The sequence below is a fragment of the Kryptolebias marmoratus genome, linkage group LG8, assembly GCF_001649575.2.
Source record: "Kryptolebias marmoratus isolate JLee-2015 linkage group LG8, ASM164957v2, whole genome shotgun sequence".
NCBI lineage: Eukaryota > Metazoa > Chordata > Actinopteri > Cyprinodontiformes > Rivulidae > Kryptolebias > Kryptolebias marmoratus.
This window is the reverse complement of record NC_051437.1, coordinates 21,042,871-21,067,485: the sequence shown is the minus strand read 5'-3', so window position 1 is coordinate 21,067,485 and position 24,615 is coordinate 21,042,871. Positions and strand designations below refer to the sequence as shown.

The 24,615-nt window shown below is 37.2% G+C and overlaps 1 protein-coding gene across 10 annotated transcripts in view; it reads right to left on the bottom strand.

The window, feature by feature from the left end:
* The window catches only part of kazna (kazrin, periplakin interacting protein a), a 151,592-nt gene that overhangs the window by 34,828 nt on the left and 92,149 nt on the right, over positions 1 to 24,615 (bottom strand). For 8 of the 10 annotated variants that reach the window (XR_003039215.2, XM_017417723.3, XM_017417722.3 and 5 more), the window contains one exon: positions 9,627 to 9,734. Coding sequence is in view for 9 of the 10 variants with exons in the window: in XM_017417723.3 (XP_017273212.1) it covers positions 9,627 to 9,734 (108 nt within the window). In the remaining variant the exon portion in view is untranslated. Of the gene's footprint in view, positions 1 to 1,747; positions 2,029 to 9,626; positions 9,735 to 20,447; positions 20,487 to 24,615 lie in introns of those variants that run through there. The other 2 variants (XM_017417727.3, XM_017417728.3) reach the window with 2 other exon arrangements.

Below are 24,615 nucleotides of genomic sequence, written 5' to 3'. Positions count from 1 at the left end.
TACAATTATCCTGTCAAACTGAGTCGAATGGAAGCATTAGAAGGTCCACAGCTATGCATCTATGCAGTGGCTGATGCATAAATCAGCATGGTTATTAAAAATCATTGTTGTCATTTTACTATCTTAGTAATTGTTATAACAATATGCATTACAACTGAGCCTTAACAATTAGTAGCAATTTCTTTCAGTTTTTGATTTTTTTGGTTTGGTTAAGTTTCTAAAATAACTTGGTTGGGGTTAAATACGTCTTTTCACTCCTCTTTATTTGTTGCTGTATCATAAGATGAAATAAATAAGTCTCTTTTGTTAAAACTTACACATCTGTGAGTGAAAAAAGTGGAGATGACCCCATTTCTCTGGTTTTCAGAATAAAAAAAGCCACTCCTTTTCTCTATTTGACATAAAGAGACACTTGCAGTTATATGGAGGCACATAAATGCTAGCATGCATCTACTGCCCTAACCCAATCCAGTATGTCATTAGGAGGCTTTATGCTAGTAATCAAAAAAAGTTTCTGTTTCACAGCTTGATTAAAAGAAGGTTTTAATCTTCAGGGTTGAGCCTACTCTAATGACACACTGTTGGCCAATGAACTGTCTCTGACTGACAGCTGTAAGGGCTACAGGAACAGAGTAATCTGAAATGTTGATGCTTGGCTGACAGAAGCGGATAACGAAAGCTTGATGTAAATTAAACCCTGCAAAGATCCCAACTGGAACTTTTTTTCCCTATTTTTTGGGGGAAACGATCAACAGCTATGATTATACAGAACCAGCTACGATGGTAACAAGCATCAGTGATTGCATGAATAATTCTGTGTTCCAATTTGCAAGACAAACTAGAAATGACATAAGTGAAGATAGTGGGAGTTTTAGAAAAGAAAACGACCACAAAAGTGTGCAACTGAGTTCAATAGCTCCAGTGAGGGTTATGAAAAGTCATATTTAGCCTCCAGGTCTTTAGTTTTGCTTTACAAACAGTAATTGCTATAATCGTACCTCAAGATGAAGCTTGACAGAATAAGTTGAGATGCTTTCAAAGGGTGACTCTATAGTTTGGACATTTTTGCAACACATTAGCAGGTTGCAGCGAGGGAATTCTTTTTGTTGCAAGAACCTCTACCTCTATATTTGAGCTATTTTTAGTATAAAGGTGAGCCACAGTTCAGCCACCAATAAACAAATGAAATGTGGGAATTTAGATGCAAAACAAGTAAAAAAAATATGTAGCAAAAAACTGTTTGACTGAAAGACATGCATGTAGAAAAGCCAGAGGACACTATGCTTATGTTAAAAACACAGCCTGCTACCTGGTTTAACAGCAGTGTTTAGAGATAAACTTTACAGCAGAAATTTCCAGCACTGTGACCTGGTCATCAACAACATGTAACCTTCCCCCACACGAAACTAAAGGCGTACTAAAACAACTCAAAATGAAATGAAACTGTGAGAGTCATCTTTGTAACCACATATTCACAAATGGAAGAAGATTCTCCAGTAATTCAATATTTCCATGTCAGGACAAGAGCGCAATTAATTATTTATTGGTTGACTGTTCCAAGGTTCAGACAATTACTGGTAATCTGAGGTCAGCGCAGGTTAAAGTCTCCTAACGGCTCAACACTGAAACATGTGACCCACTATCAGACATGACACCTACCAGAGTGAAACCTCTGAAAATGACAGGATGGTCACCTCACCCTCCATTAAAAGCGCCACTGCTGCACTTGCTGTTTCAACTCACTCACCAGGCTTTCCTCTCTCCACGCCTGACCTCATCCCCTCTTCGGAGGGGAGTTTTCCAAAAGATTCCAGGATCTGCCAAGTGTGTGCTGGACTCGTTCAGGAAACACACGTCCAAAACGCCTTGTTTCACAGATCCTCCTTACTCAGATCCCATCATTCTTAATAATTTTTTTTCCCCTCTAAAGTCCAGCTCAGCTGACACCAGGAAATACATCCAGAGCTCTCGCTGTGTCTTTCCCTCTGAATGTACCTGTTCAAGGCAACTCCCACGGGTTGATACAGTACACTCAGCCCCTCCCCCTCTGCTCAAATAGTTTAGGTAAGGGAGAAGAGGAGCTCAGTGGGGCCGTGACCAGCATTTTCCCACATTACTCAAGCATGTACACACAGACATGCGCACAAACAAGCACCGGTGAGGGAGGGTGCTGATCCTAGGTGTGGGCTTACAGGCAGGTGTGAGTTGATTTATATGCAGTCTGATACCAGCAGGCTGCACTGCAACAGGTCCGGCAGCTGCTCACCTGCCTCAGAGTCTACGGCCTATGGCAGCTTGACACGTATAACATCACATATCTGATTTTAAGGTTGCAAGTCTGAAATTTTAAGTAACTTTCACTCTTCTTGTACTGGGAGTTCAAAGCAATAATGGTGGTTTTAGAGGCTAAATCACAGGAATCACACAGGATATTGCTATTAGATAAGGATTCAAATCCTTTTAAATTGCAATTTTTCTAACATCTTTACATTCCACTAGTAAAACTTTCTTTTATCGTTTTATTTATCTGGTTGGCACAGACAGGAAGCAAAATGACCCTCAGCTTACAGAACAGCCTTATGTAACAGAACAGATATTAAGATTTTAGATATATAGACATTTAAATTGTAAAACTGATTTTGATACATCCTCATTAAAAAGCAATAATTAAGCCATGGTTACTTCACCAAAACAACACCAAACTAAAAAGAAACAAAAAAAGTTAAACAATGGCAAATCTTGAATGTTTCTTCATGTTCTTGAGTTTTTTGAAAGTATTTGCTGCTGTAGGCACAAACAAAACAATGTTATTTTAAAAACAATATAAAAAGGTTTAAGTTTGTCCTTAGTGGCACTCAAAACAATAAAATGGTTCCAAAAGCTATTTCTTTTAGAGGATATATATGTCTATGTATTTGTAAGTACAGAATGATTTCACTTGGAAACAAATTTTTGAAATCTAAAGTTCTCCTAAAAAGTCATAGAAATGAATAATTGTGTCATTTATCACATGAAGCTCAAGATTTTTTGATTTTTGTGCTGGTAAAAATGTCTGATATCTGAGACAGTAGCAGGGAAATCCCTATAATGGGGAAAGAAACAACTTGCTTTATGAGAAACGCATCACAAGTGAAACTTTGTGAGCCGAATACAGAATCAGATACAACATTTTAATGTTGTTCCTCCTGTTCCTCCCTGACTGTGAAATGCTCGTTGAAATGTAAGCTAACGAGGAAAGGTTCAAAGCTCAAACACTAAAGACAAAACACTAATCAGCATAGTTGTTAGATTTTCCTAATACTAAAATGCACAAGCCTGGCAGACTGTTTGCACTATAATATGATAATACAGGCATCTCAGGACAGCAGAAAATTAGCTGGGACACAAATATTTGACTGCATAACAGGGGAAAAAATCTACCTTATTAAAAACAGTTTACCTCTATTTTTCTCCATATCCCTTTATCTTGGATGCCAGGAGGTAATGAGCTGAGAGTATTATCATTTAAATGAGAATCAATTGAAAAAGACAATCTATTTGCAGTCATTTATTGTTCAATGAAATATTCATTGCCAAGAATACGTCAACCTTTCATTGTTTAGGAACAGATAGATTTGTGTAAAATAGGCCATGAAAAAAAATCTCAGCAATATACCTTCATGTATGTGTCTACAACTGTATGTGTGTGATTATAGATGGTCAAGCTTTTTATCACTGTAGCTTTTTGAGCAAAGTGGTCTCTATCCTATCCCTGTATGTCCTCCGACTGGCCCACTGGTTCTTACACAACACTTAAAGCTCATGTTAATGGACACCCTCTCCTCATAAATTGCCACTTTCCCTTCTTTCTGTCCCTGTGGTCTTTCTCAGCATCTTGTGCTGCAGCAACCTTGAACAACCCTGCAAGAAATATCAGCCCACAAGTCACAAAGTGTGAACTAATGGAAAGAAAAATAGCAGCGAGCTGTGAATAAGACAGAGTACAAAAGAAAAAAAATGGTCCAAGCAAGAAGCCATTATCACCTAAACGACAAATATATATGTTTTTGGAGTGAGATGTCTTAGAAATATAGTTGTAAGAACAGTGTGAGTCACTGTAAAATGATGAAAAAAGGTAAATCATTGCAGGATGACACAAAGCAGAAACGTACTACTGCACTGTCCTTTTTTTGCTTGAGATTTCAACCTTGCTGCATCATCTGTAAGCAAGTCAGAGAAGCAAGCAAGTGTAGTAAGCTGTCAAAGGCAAAAGTAGTTCTCTTCTCTATTGTGATGTAGTAATTCAAGGCTAGATGGTTTTTAATGTATTTTTGGCATTTGACATTTATCTGCATAACATGATGATGTCAGTGGGCTATACTGGGGGAGAACGGGGGTAAAACATGCAGAAGATCCAGTTGTACTGGTAATTCAGCTCCTGAAAGCATTTTAGCTGATGTGACTGACCCACTCAGGTCAGCCTGTTGCCTTGTTTAAAAGACAAGTAGCAGCAAAATGGTGTCAGGAAAAAAACATATAGGTCACGTTTGTGTGGGTGCACTGTGATAATATCAGTGGTGACAAATAACTCAGTGCATTTAGCGAGGTTTATGTAAAGGTTTCAGCTGATTTATTGTCATTGTTTCACTGAAAAATACTTATTTTTTCTAATATAGGTTTGTAAATACAGGTTTCAGATACTGTATGATCTCTGCACTCTCATGGCTGTTTTCATAGAACATTACTCTGTTTGAAGCAGTGACAAAAGACCTCAGAGTATCTTAAATAAAGCACATTTTACTGTATTTATCAGTAGTAATACCTCTTATTTAGTAGTTGGTACAACTATAGGTACAGTTCCTGGAACTATTATAAAATGTTCCCTTCATTTTTGTCAATGCACAAAAAGAGTCACAACTGATTGATGTTCATTAAACTGCCTTTAAAAAACACTAAATTTGCTCCCATTTTAGTGCAAGAAGTTTCTGATTGTAAAGTAAATCATCTGTAACACAAATAGTTAGAATCACTTTACTTTAAGACAACTAGTTAAGATGATGTAAGAAAACAGTGACTTTAAGATTTTAAAAGTGTAAAACCAGAACTTAACTATATTAAAATATATCTTTGAAACATAAGACAAAAGTCAGCCATTGGTAATAGCAGGAAAACTTTTATCTTCTTTACCACAAAAAAGTATTTATTTCAGTAAAATATCTTGGACATGCAGGTGAAGTTTAAAGTAACAAAACACAAATAGATCACCAGTAAATTCCAAGATCTTTTTAAGGCTTATTTGATGTAAGTTGTGCATTTTTTTTTTTCTTGCTGGACGAACCCCTCACTGGCAGGTGGTTTGTTCACTTCACAGTTTATGTCTGCAGGGCAAAAAATACCAGAAAAAAAAAGCACATGAAAGCATGTCCTTGGTGGAGCTCTTAAGTTCCCATAGCCCTTCAGGCCAGAGAATACCAGTGACAGCCAGAACTAGTCACACAGCCATCCCTGGTTTTTTCTATTATAACCCCAAACAGCAGTGGTGGCCAGCCTCCAGTCAACATGCTACGATGCGTCACTTCACAACACATCCCGACACTGTTTTAACTTCATTTGTTACCATCTCCCTGCTTAAACACTCTAGCTTCCTGTAGCAGCTCTCCTCTGCTTATATCGCAATGATTGAGACCAAATTAACTGCTCAGTTTGAGAAATATCTTTCGTGTCAATATATAAAGACGTTACCTTGTGAGGCTTTATGTAGGAGCAGTTCTGCAGGTAAGAAATCAATATTTAACAGAATTTTAAGTTACTGTCCAAATGTGGTTGTAAAAAAAATTGTTAAACTGTTTTATTGCATAATATTATCTATTTCAGAATTGTAAAGATAGTTATGTACATTTTATTTGAGGATAAGAATAAATCACACTAAATCATTTGCCAGTAATTTGATAGCTGCATTGTATCTCTTCTTAAGGATAAATAATTGTCAGAATAAGGTTCTGATTTTTGGCTCTATGTGAAACAACAGTACACGGAAGTTTGCATTTTAAATACACAACCAAGACATTTTATTTTAAAGTCAAAATCACCACATCACACAATAGAAGTGGTCAGGTTTGTTTCCTATTGATAGAAGTGGTGCCTAATAACTGCTTCAGGGAGTTCCCTAAGGTTTTTGATCAGAATTTACTGACTGTGACTTGCTGCATCACAAGTCTTCACCGACGTTTCCCTGCAGCCTCCGAGCGTCTGAGTGTTAGGGTTTAGATTTCTGCCAGGTGATGGTTTTATTGGTCTTTCTGATCCCAGTGACCTCTTTCTTACCTGTCAGACAATAAATAATGTCAGCTGAAAGTTACTTTGTTCATATTAACTATTTAACTCCTAAAAGAAACTCACAGTCATATCAAAAGTCTTGAGCCCATCCCAGTTATAGCGGTGGACCTGCTTCAGTGAGGTCTAAAACATCAGTGTATTTGACTCAAGGTTATTTTTGTTGTCTATTTGATTGGGTTGTAGTTCTTTCTTTTTGCTTTAATAACAAGAGCTTTTCTTATTTACCCAGGGGGTTACCTAGCTACTTATTAACTCTAATTCCAAGAATGTTGAGGACCCAGATTTGTAATGACCCTTCAGACAATGCCATTAACTCGCCTTTAATCTTCTTTCCACACCCAACTTTTTGCTCTCTCTACTCCCGAGCAATTTATTTTAATTTGAAACTTTTCTTTACTGCAAGATTCTTACATTTTTGACCCAAAGCTGAGTCCAAGCTGCATCTGTCTTGTCTAAACTGCCAGCTATTCCACATTTCTAACTACACACCACTGCAGAACAGCTTATGTTACACCTGTTTACACAATCAGACCATTTCTCTTTGGTTTACTGTTGTTTCTCTTCTTTTCAAACCATTTGGTTGGCAGTACTTGAAAAGAAGCTACCTGACACCAGCTTCTATCCAAAAGTACCAGTTCTACAAGAGTATCTTCACTGCCAGTGGGTCTTTTTAATGGCCATCTGCAGGGCAAGCCAAATGTATTAATATCGGTGACTCATTGTACCAGACCTCGTAGCCTTGTGTCAAGCCTGGAGGTGAGTTCTAGAAATAGAAAATATACCTCTGCATCACCTTGGCACAGTCGTGCACGCAGGTGTGAATCCAAAACCTAACAGACTGTCAGATGCAAACGTTTTGGTAAGGTTTAATCATAATTAGATACAAATAAAATCCTGAGACTGAGCCAATAATAACATATAACGGAGCAAACATTACAAAGAATAGCTCAGCTCTGAAAACTAAACTAAATAAAGTTTGGTTAAATAAGCTTTTAAGCTTGACTTCAAAAAACTTTAACCTATTTAGCACAAAGTTATATTTATTAAATTAAATACTGACAAAGACAACTGCTCTATTCTATGTGAAAATGACAATATCGTTAACTGATTGTTTTATTAGAGTTGATAACAGATAATCAGAAAGATTAACCACTTTTTAAAATTTATTTTCCGAACACTTTAGTGCATTTCTGAGACTTTATATTCATGCTCACTGTAACAAGTCATTTGTGCTTTTGCCCTTCTTTGTACTTTGGTACTAAAGCAAACTGCTGCCAAAACTCTTCCAAAATTTTTAAATAATGTGACCATACTCTTGCCATCTTTCCATAACTAATATATCATTGTCCTCTCCAGTTTCACTTTCTGGTATAATTAAATTAGATGAGTCAGTGCCACGTCAACTGTAACAATCCTGTCCAGGCATCCCTGAGTAGCTATTTAAGACGTGTGTAAATTACAGTGGAGAGGCATTGATTTAGCTGCTTGAAGAAATTTAACTGCCACTCTCTCAGTGGCTATGAGAGGGCTTTGATGGGGGCAGGTGTTCTGAAAAGTGTCAGTACGCGAGGAAAAATTGAAATACTTGGCAGAGACCACTCTGCACATTTACTGCCCCCCCCGCACATGCATGTTCTTCCTTTCTTTTGTGCTTTTTTATCTCTACTTTTCTTTCTTCTCTGAATAATTCTCCCTCAGAACACACACTGAATACAGACAATAAAGTCCTTGAGCAACCTTGCTTTTCTCCTCTTCACGGTGCTCTTCAACACTATTTTTTCCTCTGTTTATCCCTTTTTGTCATCATCTTCTTTAAAATCCCTTTGTTGTCCTCCAGGAGCCCTGTTTGACTTTTTTCGCTTTGACCTTTTATTTAAGCTAGCACCCAGCTTCACCAGGCCTGTGACATCATAGCCACCTAATGTGCGGAAGCAGCACGTCTCACTAATGATCCAATGCCTGCTGCTTGCGTTTGTTTCTGCTCTCCTTGCCTGTCTCTCTTTTGCTGCAGAACTGAGATGAATTTGCTGATAACATCACCCTCAGTTGCCTGTTCTCATTCTGATGAAACTTGTAGTGATATATATGTGGCCTTGGCCACTGCAGGGGTTTTGTGTGTGTATGTGTTTTTCCTGAGTCTGCACATTTTTAGCACCCAGGAAAGCGAGTGAAGACCTAATGCGCAGGCAGGCTAATGCTGGAGAGCAGTACGTCTGAATCCAAATGGAAACATGTAAAATTCAAAGTGTGACATGAACAGAAAAAGTAAAAATATAACATGCACATTAAACTTGTCTTTACCTTCAGAACTTAAAGTAATGTACTCGGTTATACTCCACCACTGCCACTATTAGTAACAGTTTGTTCCCTTTTTTGGGAAATGAGGGTTATTTAAGTGTCCTCTTAGTATCATCACAGCATCAGAAAAGAAAACAAACAGACCCCTAAGCGGGGAATTAATGAGGACAGGGTCTCCACGGGCTGCCTGGGTGACGCTGTAGGTCTATGCTGCAGCTGGCAACCCTACAGGAAACACTGTTAAAGAGACAGTTTTGTACTGGTGCATTGGTTAGCATCATCAATTCTCTCTAAAAGCAAATTTTGGCATAAACATGCACTGCAACATGGAACCAGATCACAGACAACCGTAACTGTATTTTGTCTGAGGAGCTTATGACGCTCGCCTAAGACCGGTCAGACCACCCAGCCAGATAAGAGACGCGGAAATAAATACAGTCTTTAAAGTTTATGGGCTGCTTTTTGGAATGGTTCTTGGCAAGTAACTGAGCACACCGCACACAAGTGACTATATATCATGTCATCATTAATACGTCTACACTGGGTGATAATTTAATCAAATGTAAACCGTTTTAGAGAGAGGTACACAATTTATAATACTATACACTACCTAACACATTTAATTACTTATGAAACCTTGTTTTCTGTTTAAAATACAATTGTAAATGCAATAAAGCAAATTAGTAGAACCTGTAATGTTTGGCACATTCAAAGAAGGGTGTGAGTTTGATGAGAGTTTGCTCATTTTTCTCACTCCATACTAAAATCTTGGCATAATTTCAACAACTTTGCCACCATCTCAACTCGTATGGATTTACACAACATAAACTAAAGATGCAAATGTATATTGTGTGCTTACAATCATCTAACATTATACTGTATACATTTGCAAGCATAAGCATATCAATTCCACCATAGTGCAATATTCCTCTGAACCCTGATGACTGAGACACAAACACAGGAAACCTATTTTTACACCAATCACTTCTGTTAAATAAAACTAGCAGTTGTACCTTTGTCAAGGGAGGCATCCGGAGAGTTGAAATCCATGAGACTGCTGATTTCAGTCTTGTAGCAGAGGTCAGTAGCTGGTGGCTTCGGCTTATGGTGGGGAGAGGAATCTGTAACGACAAAAACAACAAGGGGTTAACTTGATAGATGGCAAAGGGATTTTTAAATTCAAAAAGAGAGAGTTGGAGCATACTGCATAAAAGAGCATATGGCAGTGAGATCATATGTATATTTTATTGTTCATACAAAACTAAACAAGATGAACATTGAAGAAGCTTGTGGAAACCTAAGCTGCACAAACACAACATGTCAAACTCAAGTTTAAAAAATTGTCTTTTGCAAACAAAACTATTCCATAGGTTTAAAAACTGAACGCTCACACACCATTTCAATCAACTTCCCAAAATTTCCCTTAGTACACAATAAATGATTACCCCTCACTCCTAACATTAAATAATCTGCCATTCATTAACACAGCAACTGTTTCCAGGAAACACAAAGGCCTGGTCAAAGTAAAAACACACAAGCTTTAACGATCAAAACTAAGCTAACTCAGTGACTGCAGGCTCACATAAATATTAGCATTTTTATGACCAGAGTCTAATTTGATTTCTGGTGATGTTCAGTGGTTTCTAATGCAGTTTATGCTTTTCACCCTGTGGCACATACTTAATGGATTTTGAATAAATTGCTTTAGGTCAGCTCACAAAAATGTGCTAAAATGGCTCAGCTACAACAACATGTGCAGCAAACTTCTGCCGTCCTCCCAATTTAACTTACAGCCGTTTTATAAAAGGGCAACTGCCAATATTTGGAGAATAACTTCTTTTTATGGCAAAGCAGCTAAACATCCTGCAGCCTTTAAGATGCTGCAGTGGTAACAACCTTAAAAATGTACAATCTAGTCAAATGCATCTCCTCCAGCTCATTCTTCACTCTCTGCCCTCCTTTGGCCTCCTCCTTCTCCTCCACCTCTTCTTTCGCTTCCTCCTGCCATCGTTCCACCGCCCACCTATTAAGATGCTTTTACTGGTTGAATTACGCACAGTAATTGAGCACAGATGTGTCTGAAACCTGAAATTTTAGGTGGTTGTGCTGTCATACTGGCAGCATTAGCCACCTCTTTTTTCTTTTCTTATTTCTTTTTTTTAATGGGCAATATAAGTCTAAAAGTAAAAGCCTGACAGACTGTCCCCACCTAGGGCAAGTGTTAAAAGGACTAAAATAGAGCCTTTTACCATACCATGCATAATTTTTTTTTGTCCTTACAAATATATGATTTTCAAATACAGTGGAGCCTCGGGCAACAAAGGCCCACCTGACAGTTTTGTTGAGTAATGTTGAAAATCTCTGCGCATAATATTTCTCTGGATTCTTGGTGCTGGAGCGGCTCTGTAGCTTTGAGAAATGTTTTATCTTCCTGGCCTTGTACCTTTTGACAGGCATTCAAAGATATTTGGAAACTCAAGGGAAAAGGGAAACGTACCAAGAAAGAAGAAAACCACAATGACTGCTTGATGATTTAGGAGAGGAAAAGCTGATACGGAGAAAATCGACTGCATTATAAAAAATGCGAGCTCAAGTGAGTTTTATTTACTGAATTTCCGTATACTAACAAATTCACCAATTTATGACTATTTTTGGGATGTTTTTCTACATCTTGGTTCACTTAAAAACATTTTATCAGCATTTTCACAGATCTATACTATACTAACTTAAGAGGAAAGATTTGCAATACAACTAAAAGTAATTGTTTTCATAATGTGTGATTTCAGCTTTTTATGCATTAAAGATTTACAGGACAGTGCATGGTTACATCAAGAAGCAATGCGTTATCAGCAGTAAACCAATGAGCTGCCAGAAAGAGGAAAATGACAGACTCTTGTCTCTCATTCTTCAACGGCTTTTTAAAGAAATGTCACTGTCCCTACATCAGAATATATATTCTTTTAATTCACAAAATAAGTTGAATGAGGTCTGTCTTCTTTAGTCAAAAACAACCGGTCAGCTAACTGTAGTCAAACTTGCTTTGCGTAATGGGCTGAAAATATAGAAAACAATCATCTGTTTTGTTGTTCTGGTTCTCCGTGTGCTGCACTGCATCTTGAAGGAGATCGATGCCTTCTATAAAGCTTTACTTCTGCTTGTTGTATAAATCATGTTTGAGGTGATCTGTTAAGGATTTGAGATAAGAGCATCATTTCCTCTGTCTGCTTCCAGCTTATTTCCGTTTGTTGCTCATTTCCTCATAAGCCAGCAGGAATATTGTTTTATGAAGACACAAAAACCCAACTATTATCCATCACATAGTTAAAGTCAATGCTGTGAGTAAGTAAAAAATGTGGAAACTTAAACAACCCATCCGCTGAAAAAGTTTTCTAATTCAACATGAATTTGAAAGGTTTACGTTTGCATTTTGTCACGAATGACTCCAGTCACTCAGGATTGTCTTATCTAACCTGCTGCCTTACGTTTCAGGCTGTATTTGCAGTCCTGGAAAAGGCTGTTTGTTTTTGTTGACACTTTTTGACTCAATAAAAAAAATCTAAGCTTCTTTTAATTAAAAAAAAATAAAGACACTATAAGATGTCTTCAGTGACCTCTGTGTGACTGCTGATCCCTCTGGGCGTTTCAGTCACCTTCACACTGCTGTAGGATAACTTGCATACAGAACTTCAGTGCATCTTTGCAAATAAACTCCCCCCTGTTGTGCTTTCTGGCAGCGAAGATAAAAAAACCGAAAATACTGCTTTCTCGCTCACCGCAGAAACAGCCAAGCTTCCTTTAACCTCACTGAGCCTGGAGAACAATTTTGTTCAAGCTGCAGTTTTTATTGAGATGTTTTGAAAGAACCCAATCTTATGGGGAAATATTCTTGTCTTTCAAATGATGCTTCATAAAATTAGAGAAACTAATCGGATGAAAAAACTTTTTCTGAGTTTGACAGAGTTTATTTTCATCGATATTTCCCTGGTAAAAATAGGTCCCTTTAAATCTTTTTGCTTCTTAAAGCACATTACTGTAAACGATGACTTCTTCCTAATATTTGCTCACAGAAGCACACAGGATTCCTGTTTGTCCTCACGATTGCTTTGTCAGGGACTTCACGTTGGTAAATCAGCAAAACGCTAAGCATCTTTTTGCTTTGTTTTCAGTAAGCACAATTTACATTGTGACAGAGTGCATTTAATGCTACACCATAGCCTTTTTTCTAATCATCACCAAGTAGAACTTTACCAGCTTTGTTGTCCAAATCAGACCAGTTTTGGCATCCAAACCCAACCAAACAACACAAGAGAACAAAATACAAAGTCCTCTGGCTTATTCCACCTCCGGCCCCTGAATATGAATTGTCTTTTAATGAGGCAGTGTTCACTTTTGGCAACAAGAGACACATTCTGTATGCCAGTGAGCCTCCTGGCTTTTGATAAAATATTATTTAAGCTCTGGACATGAGAAAGGATTGATCAATCAAATGAGAACTGTAATGATGGCTAACGTCACCATGATATTAAGCAGTTTATGTGATCCACAGAAACAGTCTGTGAAAAGCTCCCACCACTGTACTCGTAATGGAACATAATAACTGTGTAATTTCATGCAAGGACTTGGTGTTTTATAAATCCATTAAATAAAAGAAAGAGGACCCCCATGCTATATTAAGAAGTATAATGACTGGATAAAATTGGAAATGTATCCAGCTACTGTACAAGAACAAGGTCTTCACTGTCTTGAGTTTTTTTTTTGTTTTTTATGCTAAACTCCATATGTTTATAACACAAAACTTCCCATAATTTAAAGGGTTTGTTCAAATCTTTTGAATAAGGTTTTGTGCACAGGTTATGACCAAATAAGATCTAATGTTGCATTTTAATAACCTTAGTCTGGAGGAATAAATTTTAATGCTGTCCAGACTGATGGGCTGAGGGCTAGTCATAGCAAAGCTAAGACCAAAGTGTAGTTTTAAACAACTTCAATCTTTTTGAAAAAATGTTATGGTTATTGCGCCAAAAATATTATTATATTCCTGACGGACGTGCACCAGTTTGCACCAGGAGTGCTACAGTTAGCTGCTGCTGCTATTTGCAATGCAAATAATCGTAAAATTCAATATAAATAATCATGTGGTTTGAAACTGACAGCAATGTAAAAGTAAAAAAAAATAACATTGACATGAACTCCTCTTGAATTTTAACGACTAGATTTGATTTAAGGTGGCAGATAATTACTTTGATTTTGACCTCACTCAGACTAGCCATTAGCTTGTCATTCCAATCAGAATTAAAATCTATTTCTCCAAACTGAAGTCCTTCAAAGAGCTATCTACAAAGGGTAAGATGCTAATACTTCATAACCTCTGCTCAGATCCTCACTTAAAAAGATCTGAACTATCTTTTTAATGTTCTACATGTTACATTTTCTATTAGAGATGACTTAATTGTTTGTATTTTATGGTTGGGCTGCTCACTCTATCTCACATATTTTTCTTTCAGCTCCCTCACCATGAGTTCTCTTCCTGAGCTCATTGACTCCATCACTCCAACGCCGACTGTCCTTTTCTTCTGCACATTCTTTTTTTTCTGTCACTCTTTAATGGGGTTCCCCCAGCTCCTCTCTCTTCTCAGCCAGCTCTACCTTATCTGCTGGCACAGCACAGGGAAAGGCAGTGGGTGGAACAAAATGAGACCTTAATGAGTAGTGGAGGTGATTAAGGAATGAATAGACCCTGCTGCTGGAACCCTCACCACACTGTCCATGTGCCCTGGCTCAGTCTGTAATGTGCAGATAGACACAATACCTCGCTTTTTTTTTTTTTTTTTTACATCTGCCACTTGCCTTTAATTGCACCGACATTCACTGGTCCCAAAGCTGCCGGACTTGAGATAAAGCTCACATATTCATGCATTAATCACTGCCAGTCAGGATGGAGCTTTCCACCCGCGCCTCACCTGCCTCAAGACCTCAATTCAAGGTACCCTATAAATATCCTGCAGATAAATGGAGCTAATGGATTGGGGTGTGATTGCAGGGAGTCGGCTCTCAGTGTGTAACCATCCACATTAACCAGCCCAGATCTCAAGATGCTTCATTGTCACGTTATATTGTAATGAAAGCATGCTGAATGTTCAAGGCTCAGATGTTATTAGTTGGTGTCAGAACTCAGGAGACAATGAGCTGCCACTTGAGACACCATTCCAAAGATAAGCGGGCTTTTGGCAGTGCGTGAATGTCATTTTCACAGAACCCAGGAAAAGAACCAGCGCATCACCTCTGTATACTGAAAATGAAATATGTTCCATTTGCTAGGGTCCCTGACAGTGCAGGGAAAGGTGCCTGCAAGCACCACAGTGGTTAAAATGGTCTGAGTACAGCCACTTTAACACCATATTTGTTCTTGAGTTGAACATTTTTAGAAGATGGAGAGCTGAACAGTATTTCCTATCAGGAAATTGAACAGTAATAAAACTTTCATCTTTTTGACAACATGCTGCATTTGCTTTAAATTATACTGGAAACATAACAGACATCCCATTCAACAATGTATTGAAGCTGAGATGTAAACCGAATTCCTAAAAAAGCTGGGACATTGTGTAAAGTATAAATAAAATCAGAACGCATCAATATGAAAGTTTTATTAATCCATATTTTATTCACAATGGAATATAGTAAACACATCAATGTTTAAGATAAAGAAAATTTAAGGTAATTTTGAATTTGACAGCGGCAACACAACTAAAAAGTTGGGACAGGAGCAACAAAAAGATTGTAAAAGTAAGCACCACCAATAAGAAACAGATGGAAGAGCATTTTGCAACTGATTAGGTTAATTGGCAGCAGCTTGAAGAATATTCTGAATACCCCATCATTTGCAGTTCAAACAATCATTAAAAAATTTCAAGAATCTGAAGAAAACTTCCCAAAGGACAAAACTGAAAGTCAGTATTGGGTGCGCCTGATCTTTGGGCCCTCGGGCGGTACTGCATTAAAACAGATCTGATTCTGGACATCACTGCATGGGCTCAGGAACACGTCCACAAATCACTGTCAACACTCCTCACAGTGCCAACCACAAATGTTGGTTAAAGCTCTATCATGCGAAGAAGAAGAGATATGTGAATACCATCCAGAAACACTGCCATCTTCTCTGCTCCAAAGCTCATTTAAAATGGACTGTGGTCAAACAAATCAAAATTTGAAACTATTTTCTGGAGACCATAGACGTGACTCCCTCAATACTAAAGAGGAGAGGGACCATCCAGCCTGTTATATTTCTATTTGTCATAAAAAATTTGAACAAATAAATTATTGGGGTTTTTTTTAAATACTATCCCGATGAAATAATGTATAACTATACATTTAAAAAGTTCTGTAATAACAAAAGACAAATAATCAGTAGATACTTAAACACATACTGATAACAAATATAAAAATACTTAAATACTTCAGATGCAATTTTGCAAAAACCAAAAAGCATAACCCAAAATAAAACATCTATTTATTAAATGACAGCCACTTAAAACAGCAGATTTTACTCAAAGGCAGTGCAAAATGATGGAAGTTTAATCATTTCAAAAGGTCCTCTGAGATTGTTTTTTTTTTTTTTTCCTATTTGCTCCCACAGTGGCAAAGCATGTTAATGGCATTGTTTTCTTTCAGCACAGCTGCAGGCTTTGCTCTGTTATGTTACTTGGAAATCAGTTTCTGACATTTCATCTGAAACGTCACTTTTTCAACAAGTGTTTCTAATGAAAATGTAAACGGCTGTTTCTGACACTTTATGAGCTCCTAATTGAGCCTGTTGTGTAGGAAGGCATGTCGTCAGGATGTAGTGCAGTCAAAAAGAATCAGCTCACTAAAATAAAGTCTGAATGCTCGGCTTTGTTTGTGCCATCTAACACAGATTCAACAGAAAGTGGTTTGTGCGTATTAGAAATCCACTGAAGGTGCTAATGTTTAATGACAGGGTGTTATTCAGATAAAGCCAGGCTGACACAGACGTGTTTAGCACAGGACCGGGGATATGTTAGAGCAGTCAGTCTTCTGTGAAGCCATGCGTTCAGAAAGTCAAGGGGTGCAGGTGATGATCCAGGAGGCGAAAAGCCTCAATAAACTAAATGCAAGTTTAACAGCAGTTGAAGAAAAAAAAAGCCAGATTGACACACAAATGTTTCTATCAAAACAACAATCCTCTCTTTTTAAAACCATCTCAGGTAATACAATTTCCCTGACTTTTTAGAAGCTCTTTCTCTGCCCAACTTTTTTGTTTTTTTGACACTAAATGTCACTAACACCTGACAAATACTCATCGGCGCTCCTCACTTATGATTTTATACACTATTTTTCTCACAAAGTTCAAGTTTTCCTCTTTAAAGGCTCGTCACTCTCAAACAGAGATCTGACCTTATCCACTTCTTCCATCAGTTCCTTGTTTTAGCTCGCTTCTTTTTCTGCCTTCCTGCTACTTATATTTTGTCGATTGAACCTCATTAACTTGTATGTTGGCATTATTTTTTACTTTGAAACAAAAAGTTGATGCAGGCACATTTTGATTAACTCTGCTTATCTTCAGCGTTTAACAATTTATTTTTCTGAGACACCTTTTAAAGAATTTAAGCCATCACTTAAAGGGAAGATTAGTGAATGGCCCTTTACTGTCATCCAGGCAAAGAAACCGCACAAATCCAAAAGATAAAAAAGCCAGAATAATGCAATTTGCCACTATATTTAAGTTATTTAAAGAGAACAAAACAAGCCACAAATACTGTAGACAAGCAGAAATTTGTTGAAGCCTACTGAAACTTTTGCTGTTCACACCAACAACTGGATGTATGAAAAAAAAAAAAAGATTTGTTTTGCTGCTCCATAATCTGTTTCTGGCATTTGCAAAATACATTTCCATTTTTACATAAAATGGCCATTTAAACTGAAGTGAAGCAATACAATTTTATCAAATGGTGTTTTTTTGTTTGTTTTTTTTAGTTTTTAAAAAGCATCAAATGTACTGGGTTCACTGGGCTGTGACAAGGAAAGACTAGTTGAAAAGGTAAATGGTTGCAACCAAGAGACCAGCAAGCTTCATGGTTTTAAAAATCATGGCATTTTCGTGTGTGTCCAGCTTGCAAAACTGTCTTTAACCCTCCTGAAGCCCTCAACAGAGAGAGAGAGAGAGAGAGAGAGAGAGAGAGAGAGAGAGAGACAAAGAGAGACAGAGAAGCCCTTGTAACAGGAGGGTTAAGGCACTTTATTCTGAAGCCCACCTCTGCCCACATCGTACCACCTCAGCCCACTTTGTTCCCACCTTGTCCCCACATTTATGATTTAATCCACTGGAGTACACTTTTGGGGGTGCTTTCATGAATGTCGTTCATAAACTAGTTGTCAATAGTTGCAAAACAATGTCATTTAGATTTGATGAATTTGTGAAATTTAAATGATCTGTAGTGAAATTTACCTTTTAGCATGGCAATTTAGCAAACAAGACCATAATACATTTTAGTTATAGTATAATTTCATTTTTTAGTTTTTGAGATAAACTCAATAAGTATTTGTAGCAACTATGTTTGTAATTTTAGCTTGACTACTATATGTGATGAGTAATCTACTGTATTTATATAAAATTTATTTATCTAAAATCATAGAGTTATGAACCACAAGTTGGCAACAATTTGTACATTTCTATAATGTTCGTAGTTCCAAAGGTGAGAGGAAAATAAAACGGCATCAAAAGCAAAAATCATTAAACAATTTGAACAAGAAGAAACAGACAAAGTAATCACAAAGGATAGGTCTAAATTCAACCTTGCTGCGAATGATGCATTTTGTCGATACGAAACGGTGGAATTCACTCATGAATTGTACTTTTCTTGCTAATTAAAGCTGTTAAAGACCACACAGGAGTCAGTCAGTTCAAGGATTATTGTGCCTCGGTGTGTTTGAGTGTCTGCGCAGATGGAACGTGTGCCTTGTTAAAGATGTGCGGCAACACTGCATGTAAGCAGGTACAAATATTCACAAATATAAGGCAACGTGTAAAAACGGAGAAGAAATAGATGAGGAGCAGAGGACAGAACAAAGTGTGTAGGAATAGAGGTGTGTTTATCTGTTCAGTATGTGATTCTGTGAAGATTTAACTTTGATGATGAATGTATAATTTAAGATGTGATTTTCAAAGATTTATATAAGTGTATTCATCCCAGAGATCCTGGTGTGAAACAATGTGATTATTCTGTTTCTGTGCCGTATGTGGCCTTCTCAGGTGATAACGGATGGATTAATTATTAGCTGTATCAGTTTAAACAGCTTGAACTGGGCGTAAACTAAGCTCCATATCTGAAGGGTGTCTGTGAAAACCAAACTGAAAATATAATTAGCACATTTGTCTCAAACTTGCTGTGGTCTCAGAAAGGAGCGCTGGTTAGAATATGTCTCTATATTTGAGGTTTAGGACAATCAGAACATTAAAATAAAAAAAAAAGATGCCTTATGGGCTTAGTGTGATATGAGTTTGGTTAAATTACTGTCTTTTGTTGAAATTGTGATTAGTTTTTCAGGGACTGTCCTATTGTACTGAGAGACTAAATATAATTTGTTGATATTCAGATTACTCAGGCTTCTGATCAGATTCATATATGAGCATCTTTTCATTAATCTCTGCAGAGCAGTAGGATGTTCACATTCATACGCCGCTGTTGGATGATGGTCTGTTTGCGCTTACAATGTTCACACAGAGGTGTCAGAAAGCCATCCAGAATGAACAATAATGCATTTGCCTGCGTCTGTGTGTGTTTATCTGTCTGTAAACAAAATATCTCACGAACCAGTGGACAGATTTTAGTTGAAGCTTTCATAAAATAATAATCAAATATGCATCTACAATTAACTTTGGTAGTAAACCCAATTCAAGATGGCCACCACAAGTAGTCAACCTTAGAAAATAAAATAAAAAATACTATAATTTACACAATTCCTCAGTTATTGAGCAGAGATTTGGTGTGGTAGTGGCTAAGAGTCATTCCCAGCTCATACTCCAATAGATCACCTGAATAAGAATATCTTAGTTTGAAAGGTGGCAGGCAATATTTTCTGTTCCAGCTAGTTTGTGTCAGTTTTACAAATCAACAAAGAGCACACAAAACATATAAAGTTTCAACACCAGACTTCAGTTTGCCTCAAGGTTTTGAGACAAGCACTTTGAATAAGGTGAAAGTAAACTCTTAAGTGTTTGTGCAGCCAAAGCCTGAGACAACAGTGCTTCACACTGAACAAACCTAACACAGTGCAAATCAAGTTATTGGGAACCGGCAGCCCAGAGACAAATCTGTGCGCAAGGATGGATGCATTCAAGTCGCTCATCAAATTGGTCTGAAGAAGGAAGAGGCACACTCCTCCACCAGACAGCTCCACCAGAGAGCCACAACCAAATCAAACAGGATACTGTTGTTCAATGAAGCTCACAGAACATACCGGCGGTCATGACTGCACTACTTACACAGTGTCTAACCCTGAGAAACAAACTACAAACATTATTTACCACATCTTCAAGGCCAGTCAACAGTCACACTTCAAACTCTAGTGAGATGTTATACCTCAAGAAAAATCACCTAAATGTATAATTTATATGGGATAAATTGTGAGCATATATTTTTGGTTTGTGAAGGTACATTTAGCTGCAAATCTAAAGAAAAGTGGATGTTCCATTGGATTAGATCAATAAGCATAATTTTGCACATACAAGTTAGTTTATTAGTAGTATCTTGGTGGTAACAGTGAACTCATATTCATACTACCAAGCTTGAACAAAAGGAGAAAAAAAACATACTTACTTAAGATGTCTGTAACCTTCTAGTTTAAGATTTTTTATGCAGTGAGTTGAAATGCCTGCAGAAAAAAAAGGGTTCAGATACTGGATCCATTTGGGAAAAGTGGAACAGAGACAGTTCCTCCTTCATCAGCTGCAGCTGAGGCTCGCCTCAACAAGCCACTTAACCCCTGCTGCTCCAGTGGAGCGTTTTAACAGCCATCTGCAGATAACCGAGGAAGGATTAGACAACTCCCAGACACTTGTGGAGGTGGATAGATGTCTGAGGAGGAAGTGCAGGGAGGTGATTAAAAACAGGAGTGATTATTCGCTTTCTCTGAGTCAGAAGACATCTAACAATTACAATGAAGTCATTTGTGCCAAAAATGCAATAAACCGCAACACTAAAAAAAAAACTTTTTAACTTCTCATTTAAAAGTTTTTCATATCATAACTCTTTTTTTTTTTTTTTTTGGGGGGGGGGGGGGNGGGGGGTCTCATGCAATTTTATTTAAATAAAACCTTGACATTGTATGACTAGAGTGCAATCTCTTCCATGTGTTAAGGTGTACTGTATGCTTTCTTAAAATTAAACAGGTTTGGACAGAAGTCTTAAACGTTGAGGTGTTGTTAATAGTTTAACAATCAAATCTAAGGATAAGGTGAGAACATTTGTTTACACATATTTATGACAACAAAGATGAAGTGGAGACACTGAATGGACAACAGATCAATAAATGACAAAATAAAAAAATGTTTCTTAAATCTTCTTTTGCCTAAATTCTGCTGCAAGTGGACACGTTTGACATTAAGTTATTAAAAAAATGCCCATTTCAATTGATTTGGGCCACATATAAAAAACTGTTCTGTTGAACTGGAACAATTAGTGTCTTTGCTGTCTTGTTGAATATGTTTGTCTAATATGTTGTCCCCATAAACACTAAGAATGACCCAAAACCTCTTTTAAATTCAGACATAACCTTGCAGCATCTCCAGATGCTCATGTGACATCCATGTTTTTTTTGTTTTTTAAACATCACTAAAGCACTCAAGAGCAGCAGCACTGCGGTAGAAACCACGCAGCTGGATTTCAGAGTTTTATTGATCGACCAATGAGGGAAAGGGGGGGATTGGGAGGGATGCAGGAGATTTGATCTGTGGAAAACTCAATGGGGGGCTTTTTGGGATGAACAACAGTCAGTACTAATCAGCATCTATGTTTGAGCAGCATTTTCCATATCTGTAAACATGTTTAGTGTCATGCTGAAACAATATTGCTTGGGAAAGAATTATCTGGAGAGCCAATTACTCAACAGGTTCGTCAAACATAACACTAAATTCTAAGCATACTACTTCAGACATGTTCATCAGTCACAAGCAATAAAATTCTCTCAGGTCATTCACATCCATATTAATTTGTCCTCCACAGTGCATGCATGTGCAAAAAACAGAGGCTAATGGATTGTTCCCTAAAAATTAAGTCCATTTTTTTTTTTAAAAGTCTGCAACTCTTGCAGCTTTCAGGGGAACAATGAGGGTGTCTGGGTCACTGCAGGTCTGCAGCTAACAAGATCCTAAGAGACTAGAGTGGTCACATTAGTCAATGTGCCATGAGAGAACAGAGTGGAAAACTCAGCGACTGTAAAACCTTTCTTTCAAGAAGGATGAATGTACAACAGGCCCGAGCATTAACCCCTAAACCCTGAAACATCTACAGCCTTCATATGATCCTTAAAAAGCATCATGCATATATCACAGTGTCAGAGCAGTGACATCCAGAGGGGAAATGTATGCGAAATACGCAGAAGCTAGTTTTAAATCCAAATCTTCCTTTTTAAAGCTGGTAACGGCTTCAGAGTTCAGACCTTTGGTTTAATGTGCTGCCATCAGAAAAAGACATTCTCAGACCAAAAATCAAGGTTTTTTTCCATGTCTGTGATGATACAAAACAAGCTTAATGCTTGAAGGTAATATTATCTCCATTTTAAATGGTAAATGTCTATAACACTGCTAATAAGAGTAACATAAGGATGTAACTAATACTTCAAAACGATGTGTGCTTTTATCAGACACGAGAATCATAAAAATACAAACAATGTAAAAGCTTACTAAAAGTCTCAAGTTACAAACAGACACAACATGCTTGGATACATACAGCTGTATGACTGTATGACAAGACTTTAAACATGTCTTACCGAAATCAGGAAAACCATTCATCGCATCCAGGACTCAAGACAACAGATTAAGTTGTAACAACATGAACTTATTATGTGATCCAGAACATAAAAAAACGTGTTGTTAAAAACAATCATTTTGTTAAGTTTACCCCAAAATGAGTGTTTTTATCCATTGTTAGGGTAATATGTGTATAAAAACAGTAGACTTGTTCATCTTTGAAGGGTAGGACACACTTTGTTATCTAATTTAAGTAATGACACAAAGCTCTCTTTTTGTGACAGACTCATGTCTTCAAAGATCTGTCACCAGGAGAGAAGTTGTGAATTAAAAAAGGGTTAATTTAAAAAAAAAAAGACCATAAAATTCATGCTGGTGTAACAATACAGTATCTGGATTCTTAGATGAAAGCAGAATAACTTCACATACCAGGAAATGAAAAAAAGAACATTTTGAACACAAACTAAAACTAAGATAAAAACTATTTTTCGATTATCATTCTAAACATTTTCCGTTCTTTTATGTAATATTTTTCATATATTGTCTGCATACATTTACAGCTTGTAGACAGCAATTTTGGTGATTTAATTACAATTTATTGCCATGGAGCAGAAAAGCAGAGGGAATCTAGAAGTGCAGCAGTTGCTGGGTGTTAACACGTCTTTCTGTCACCGACCAAAACACTTTGTTTTGTTTAAACAACAGAGGAAGATAGATAGGCGGGGTTGTGGTCTCTGAACCCTGACCCTGGCAGGTTTTATGACCCTGTCAAGTAACTGCCTTTCTTGACTTGTTTTCATGCTATTTGCAACTGTCACTGTAGAGCTGTTGGCTTTCCATAAAAGAAAAAAGAAATCACTGACTTCAAATTTATTTAATGCATTTTGCATGCAGTTAAAATCTCTACAGTAAAATTGGGGAAAGTTAAATTTAAAAATAACTTGTTTGATTTGAAAAGTGATACAATATAAACAGCTCTAAGTCACTTCAGTGCAGGCTTTCTTCCGAGAATCTCTGTGTTTGGCTGCATCTTTCTTTCCCTCTGTTCTCAGCAGTCTCCCTGCTGATTTGAAGCACCTCTAAAGCATGAAGGCACCATTCTGCTTCTCTGAATGAAAAGTATTTGCAGGAGATGAGCAGTGGCCTATGCTCACCAAACTAAGAGGCTTAAAGCTCTGAACAGAATTCAAAACCAACATAAACACCTTTGTGCCATTTTAAACTATACACATCTTAAGAATAAAAGCTCATGTACAATACATACATGAATTAATTGTACCTGTAGAAACAGTCACAGCTATTTTTACCATTTAAATTGAACACACCTTTAAATATAAACATGAAGTTCTATGCTTGAACAACCAAAACATTGAGTAAAACCGCAATATTCTGGCAACTTAAAATGCTTTTTGAGGTCAAATAAAACCTTTATTTTTGCCAGCCATGTGAATAATGGGGGGGGGGAAAATTGAAACCGTGAAACAAACAAAAAATATTCAAAAAGTCCAAACAAAAGCAGAAAAAGATCACTTTAAAACACAACCAGTAAACACATCACTGAGAAACATTTTAAGAAAGAAAAATAAAAGGATATGATTCTTGTTTTTAGGAGGATGAAAACATTGTTCCCATAATGAGATAAGAAGAAGTGATGGTGGAGGAATACAGATCCTGAGTGTTACAACAGACTAAATGCCATACTGTTTTTAATATTTTATTTTTACGATGACAGAGTACTGTACTTCCTGTAGAAGCTCAGGTGCTTCTATGTTTACTTCATGTTCTTCTGTATATTTTATAAATTTGTGATAAAGAGTGCATTTCTCTTTGCAGTCATCAGTTGGGACAGGAACAACAGAGCCAGAAGGCCATCTCTGTACAAGGAGAAAACCTAAAAGTGGTTTAACCTTCCACCAAATGCACAACACATACCCTCTACATAAAATACATGGTGTCCTAAGTCTGTGACATCTTCAGCTTTGCTTCAATAAAGGCTGGTAAAAGAGATAATGTGCGTC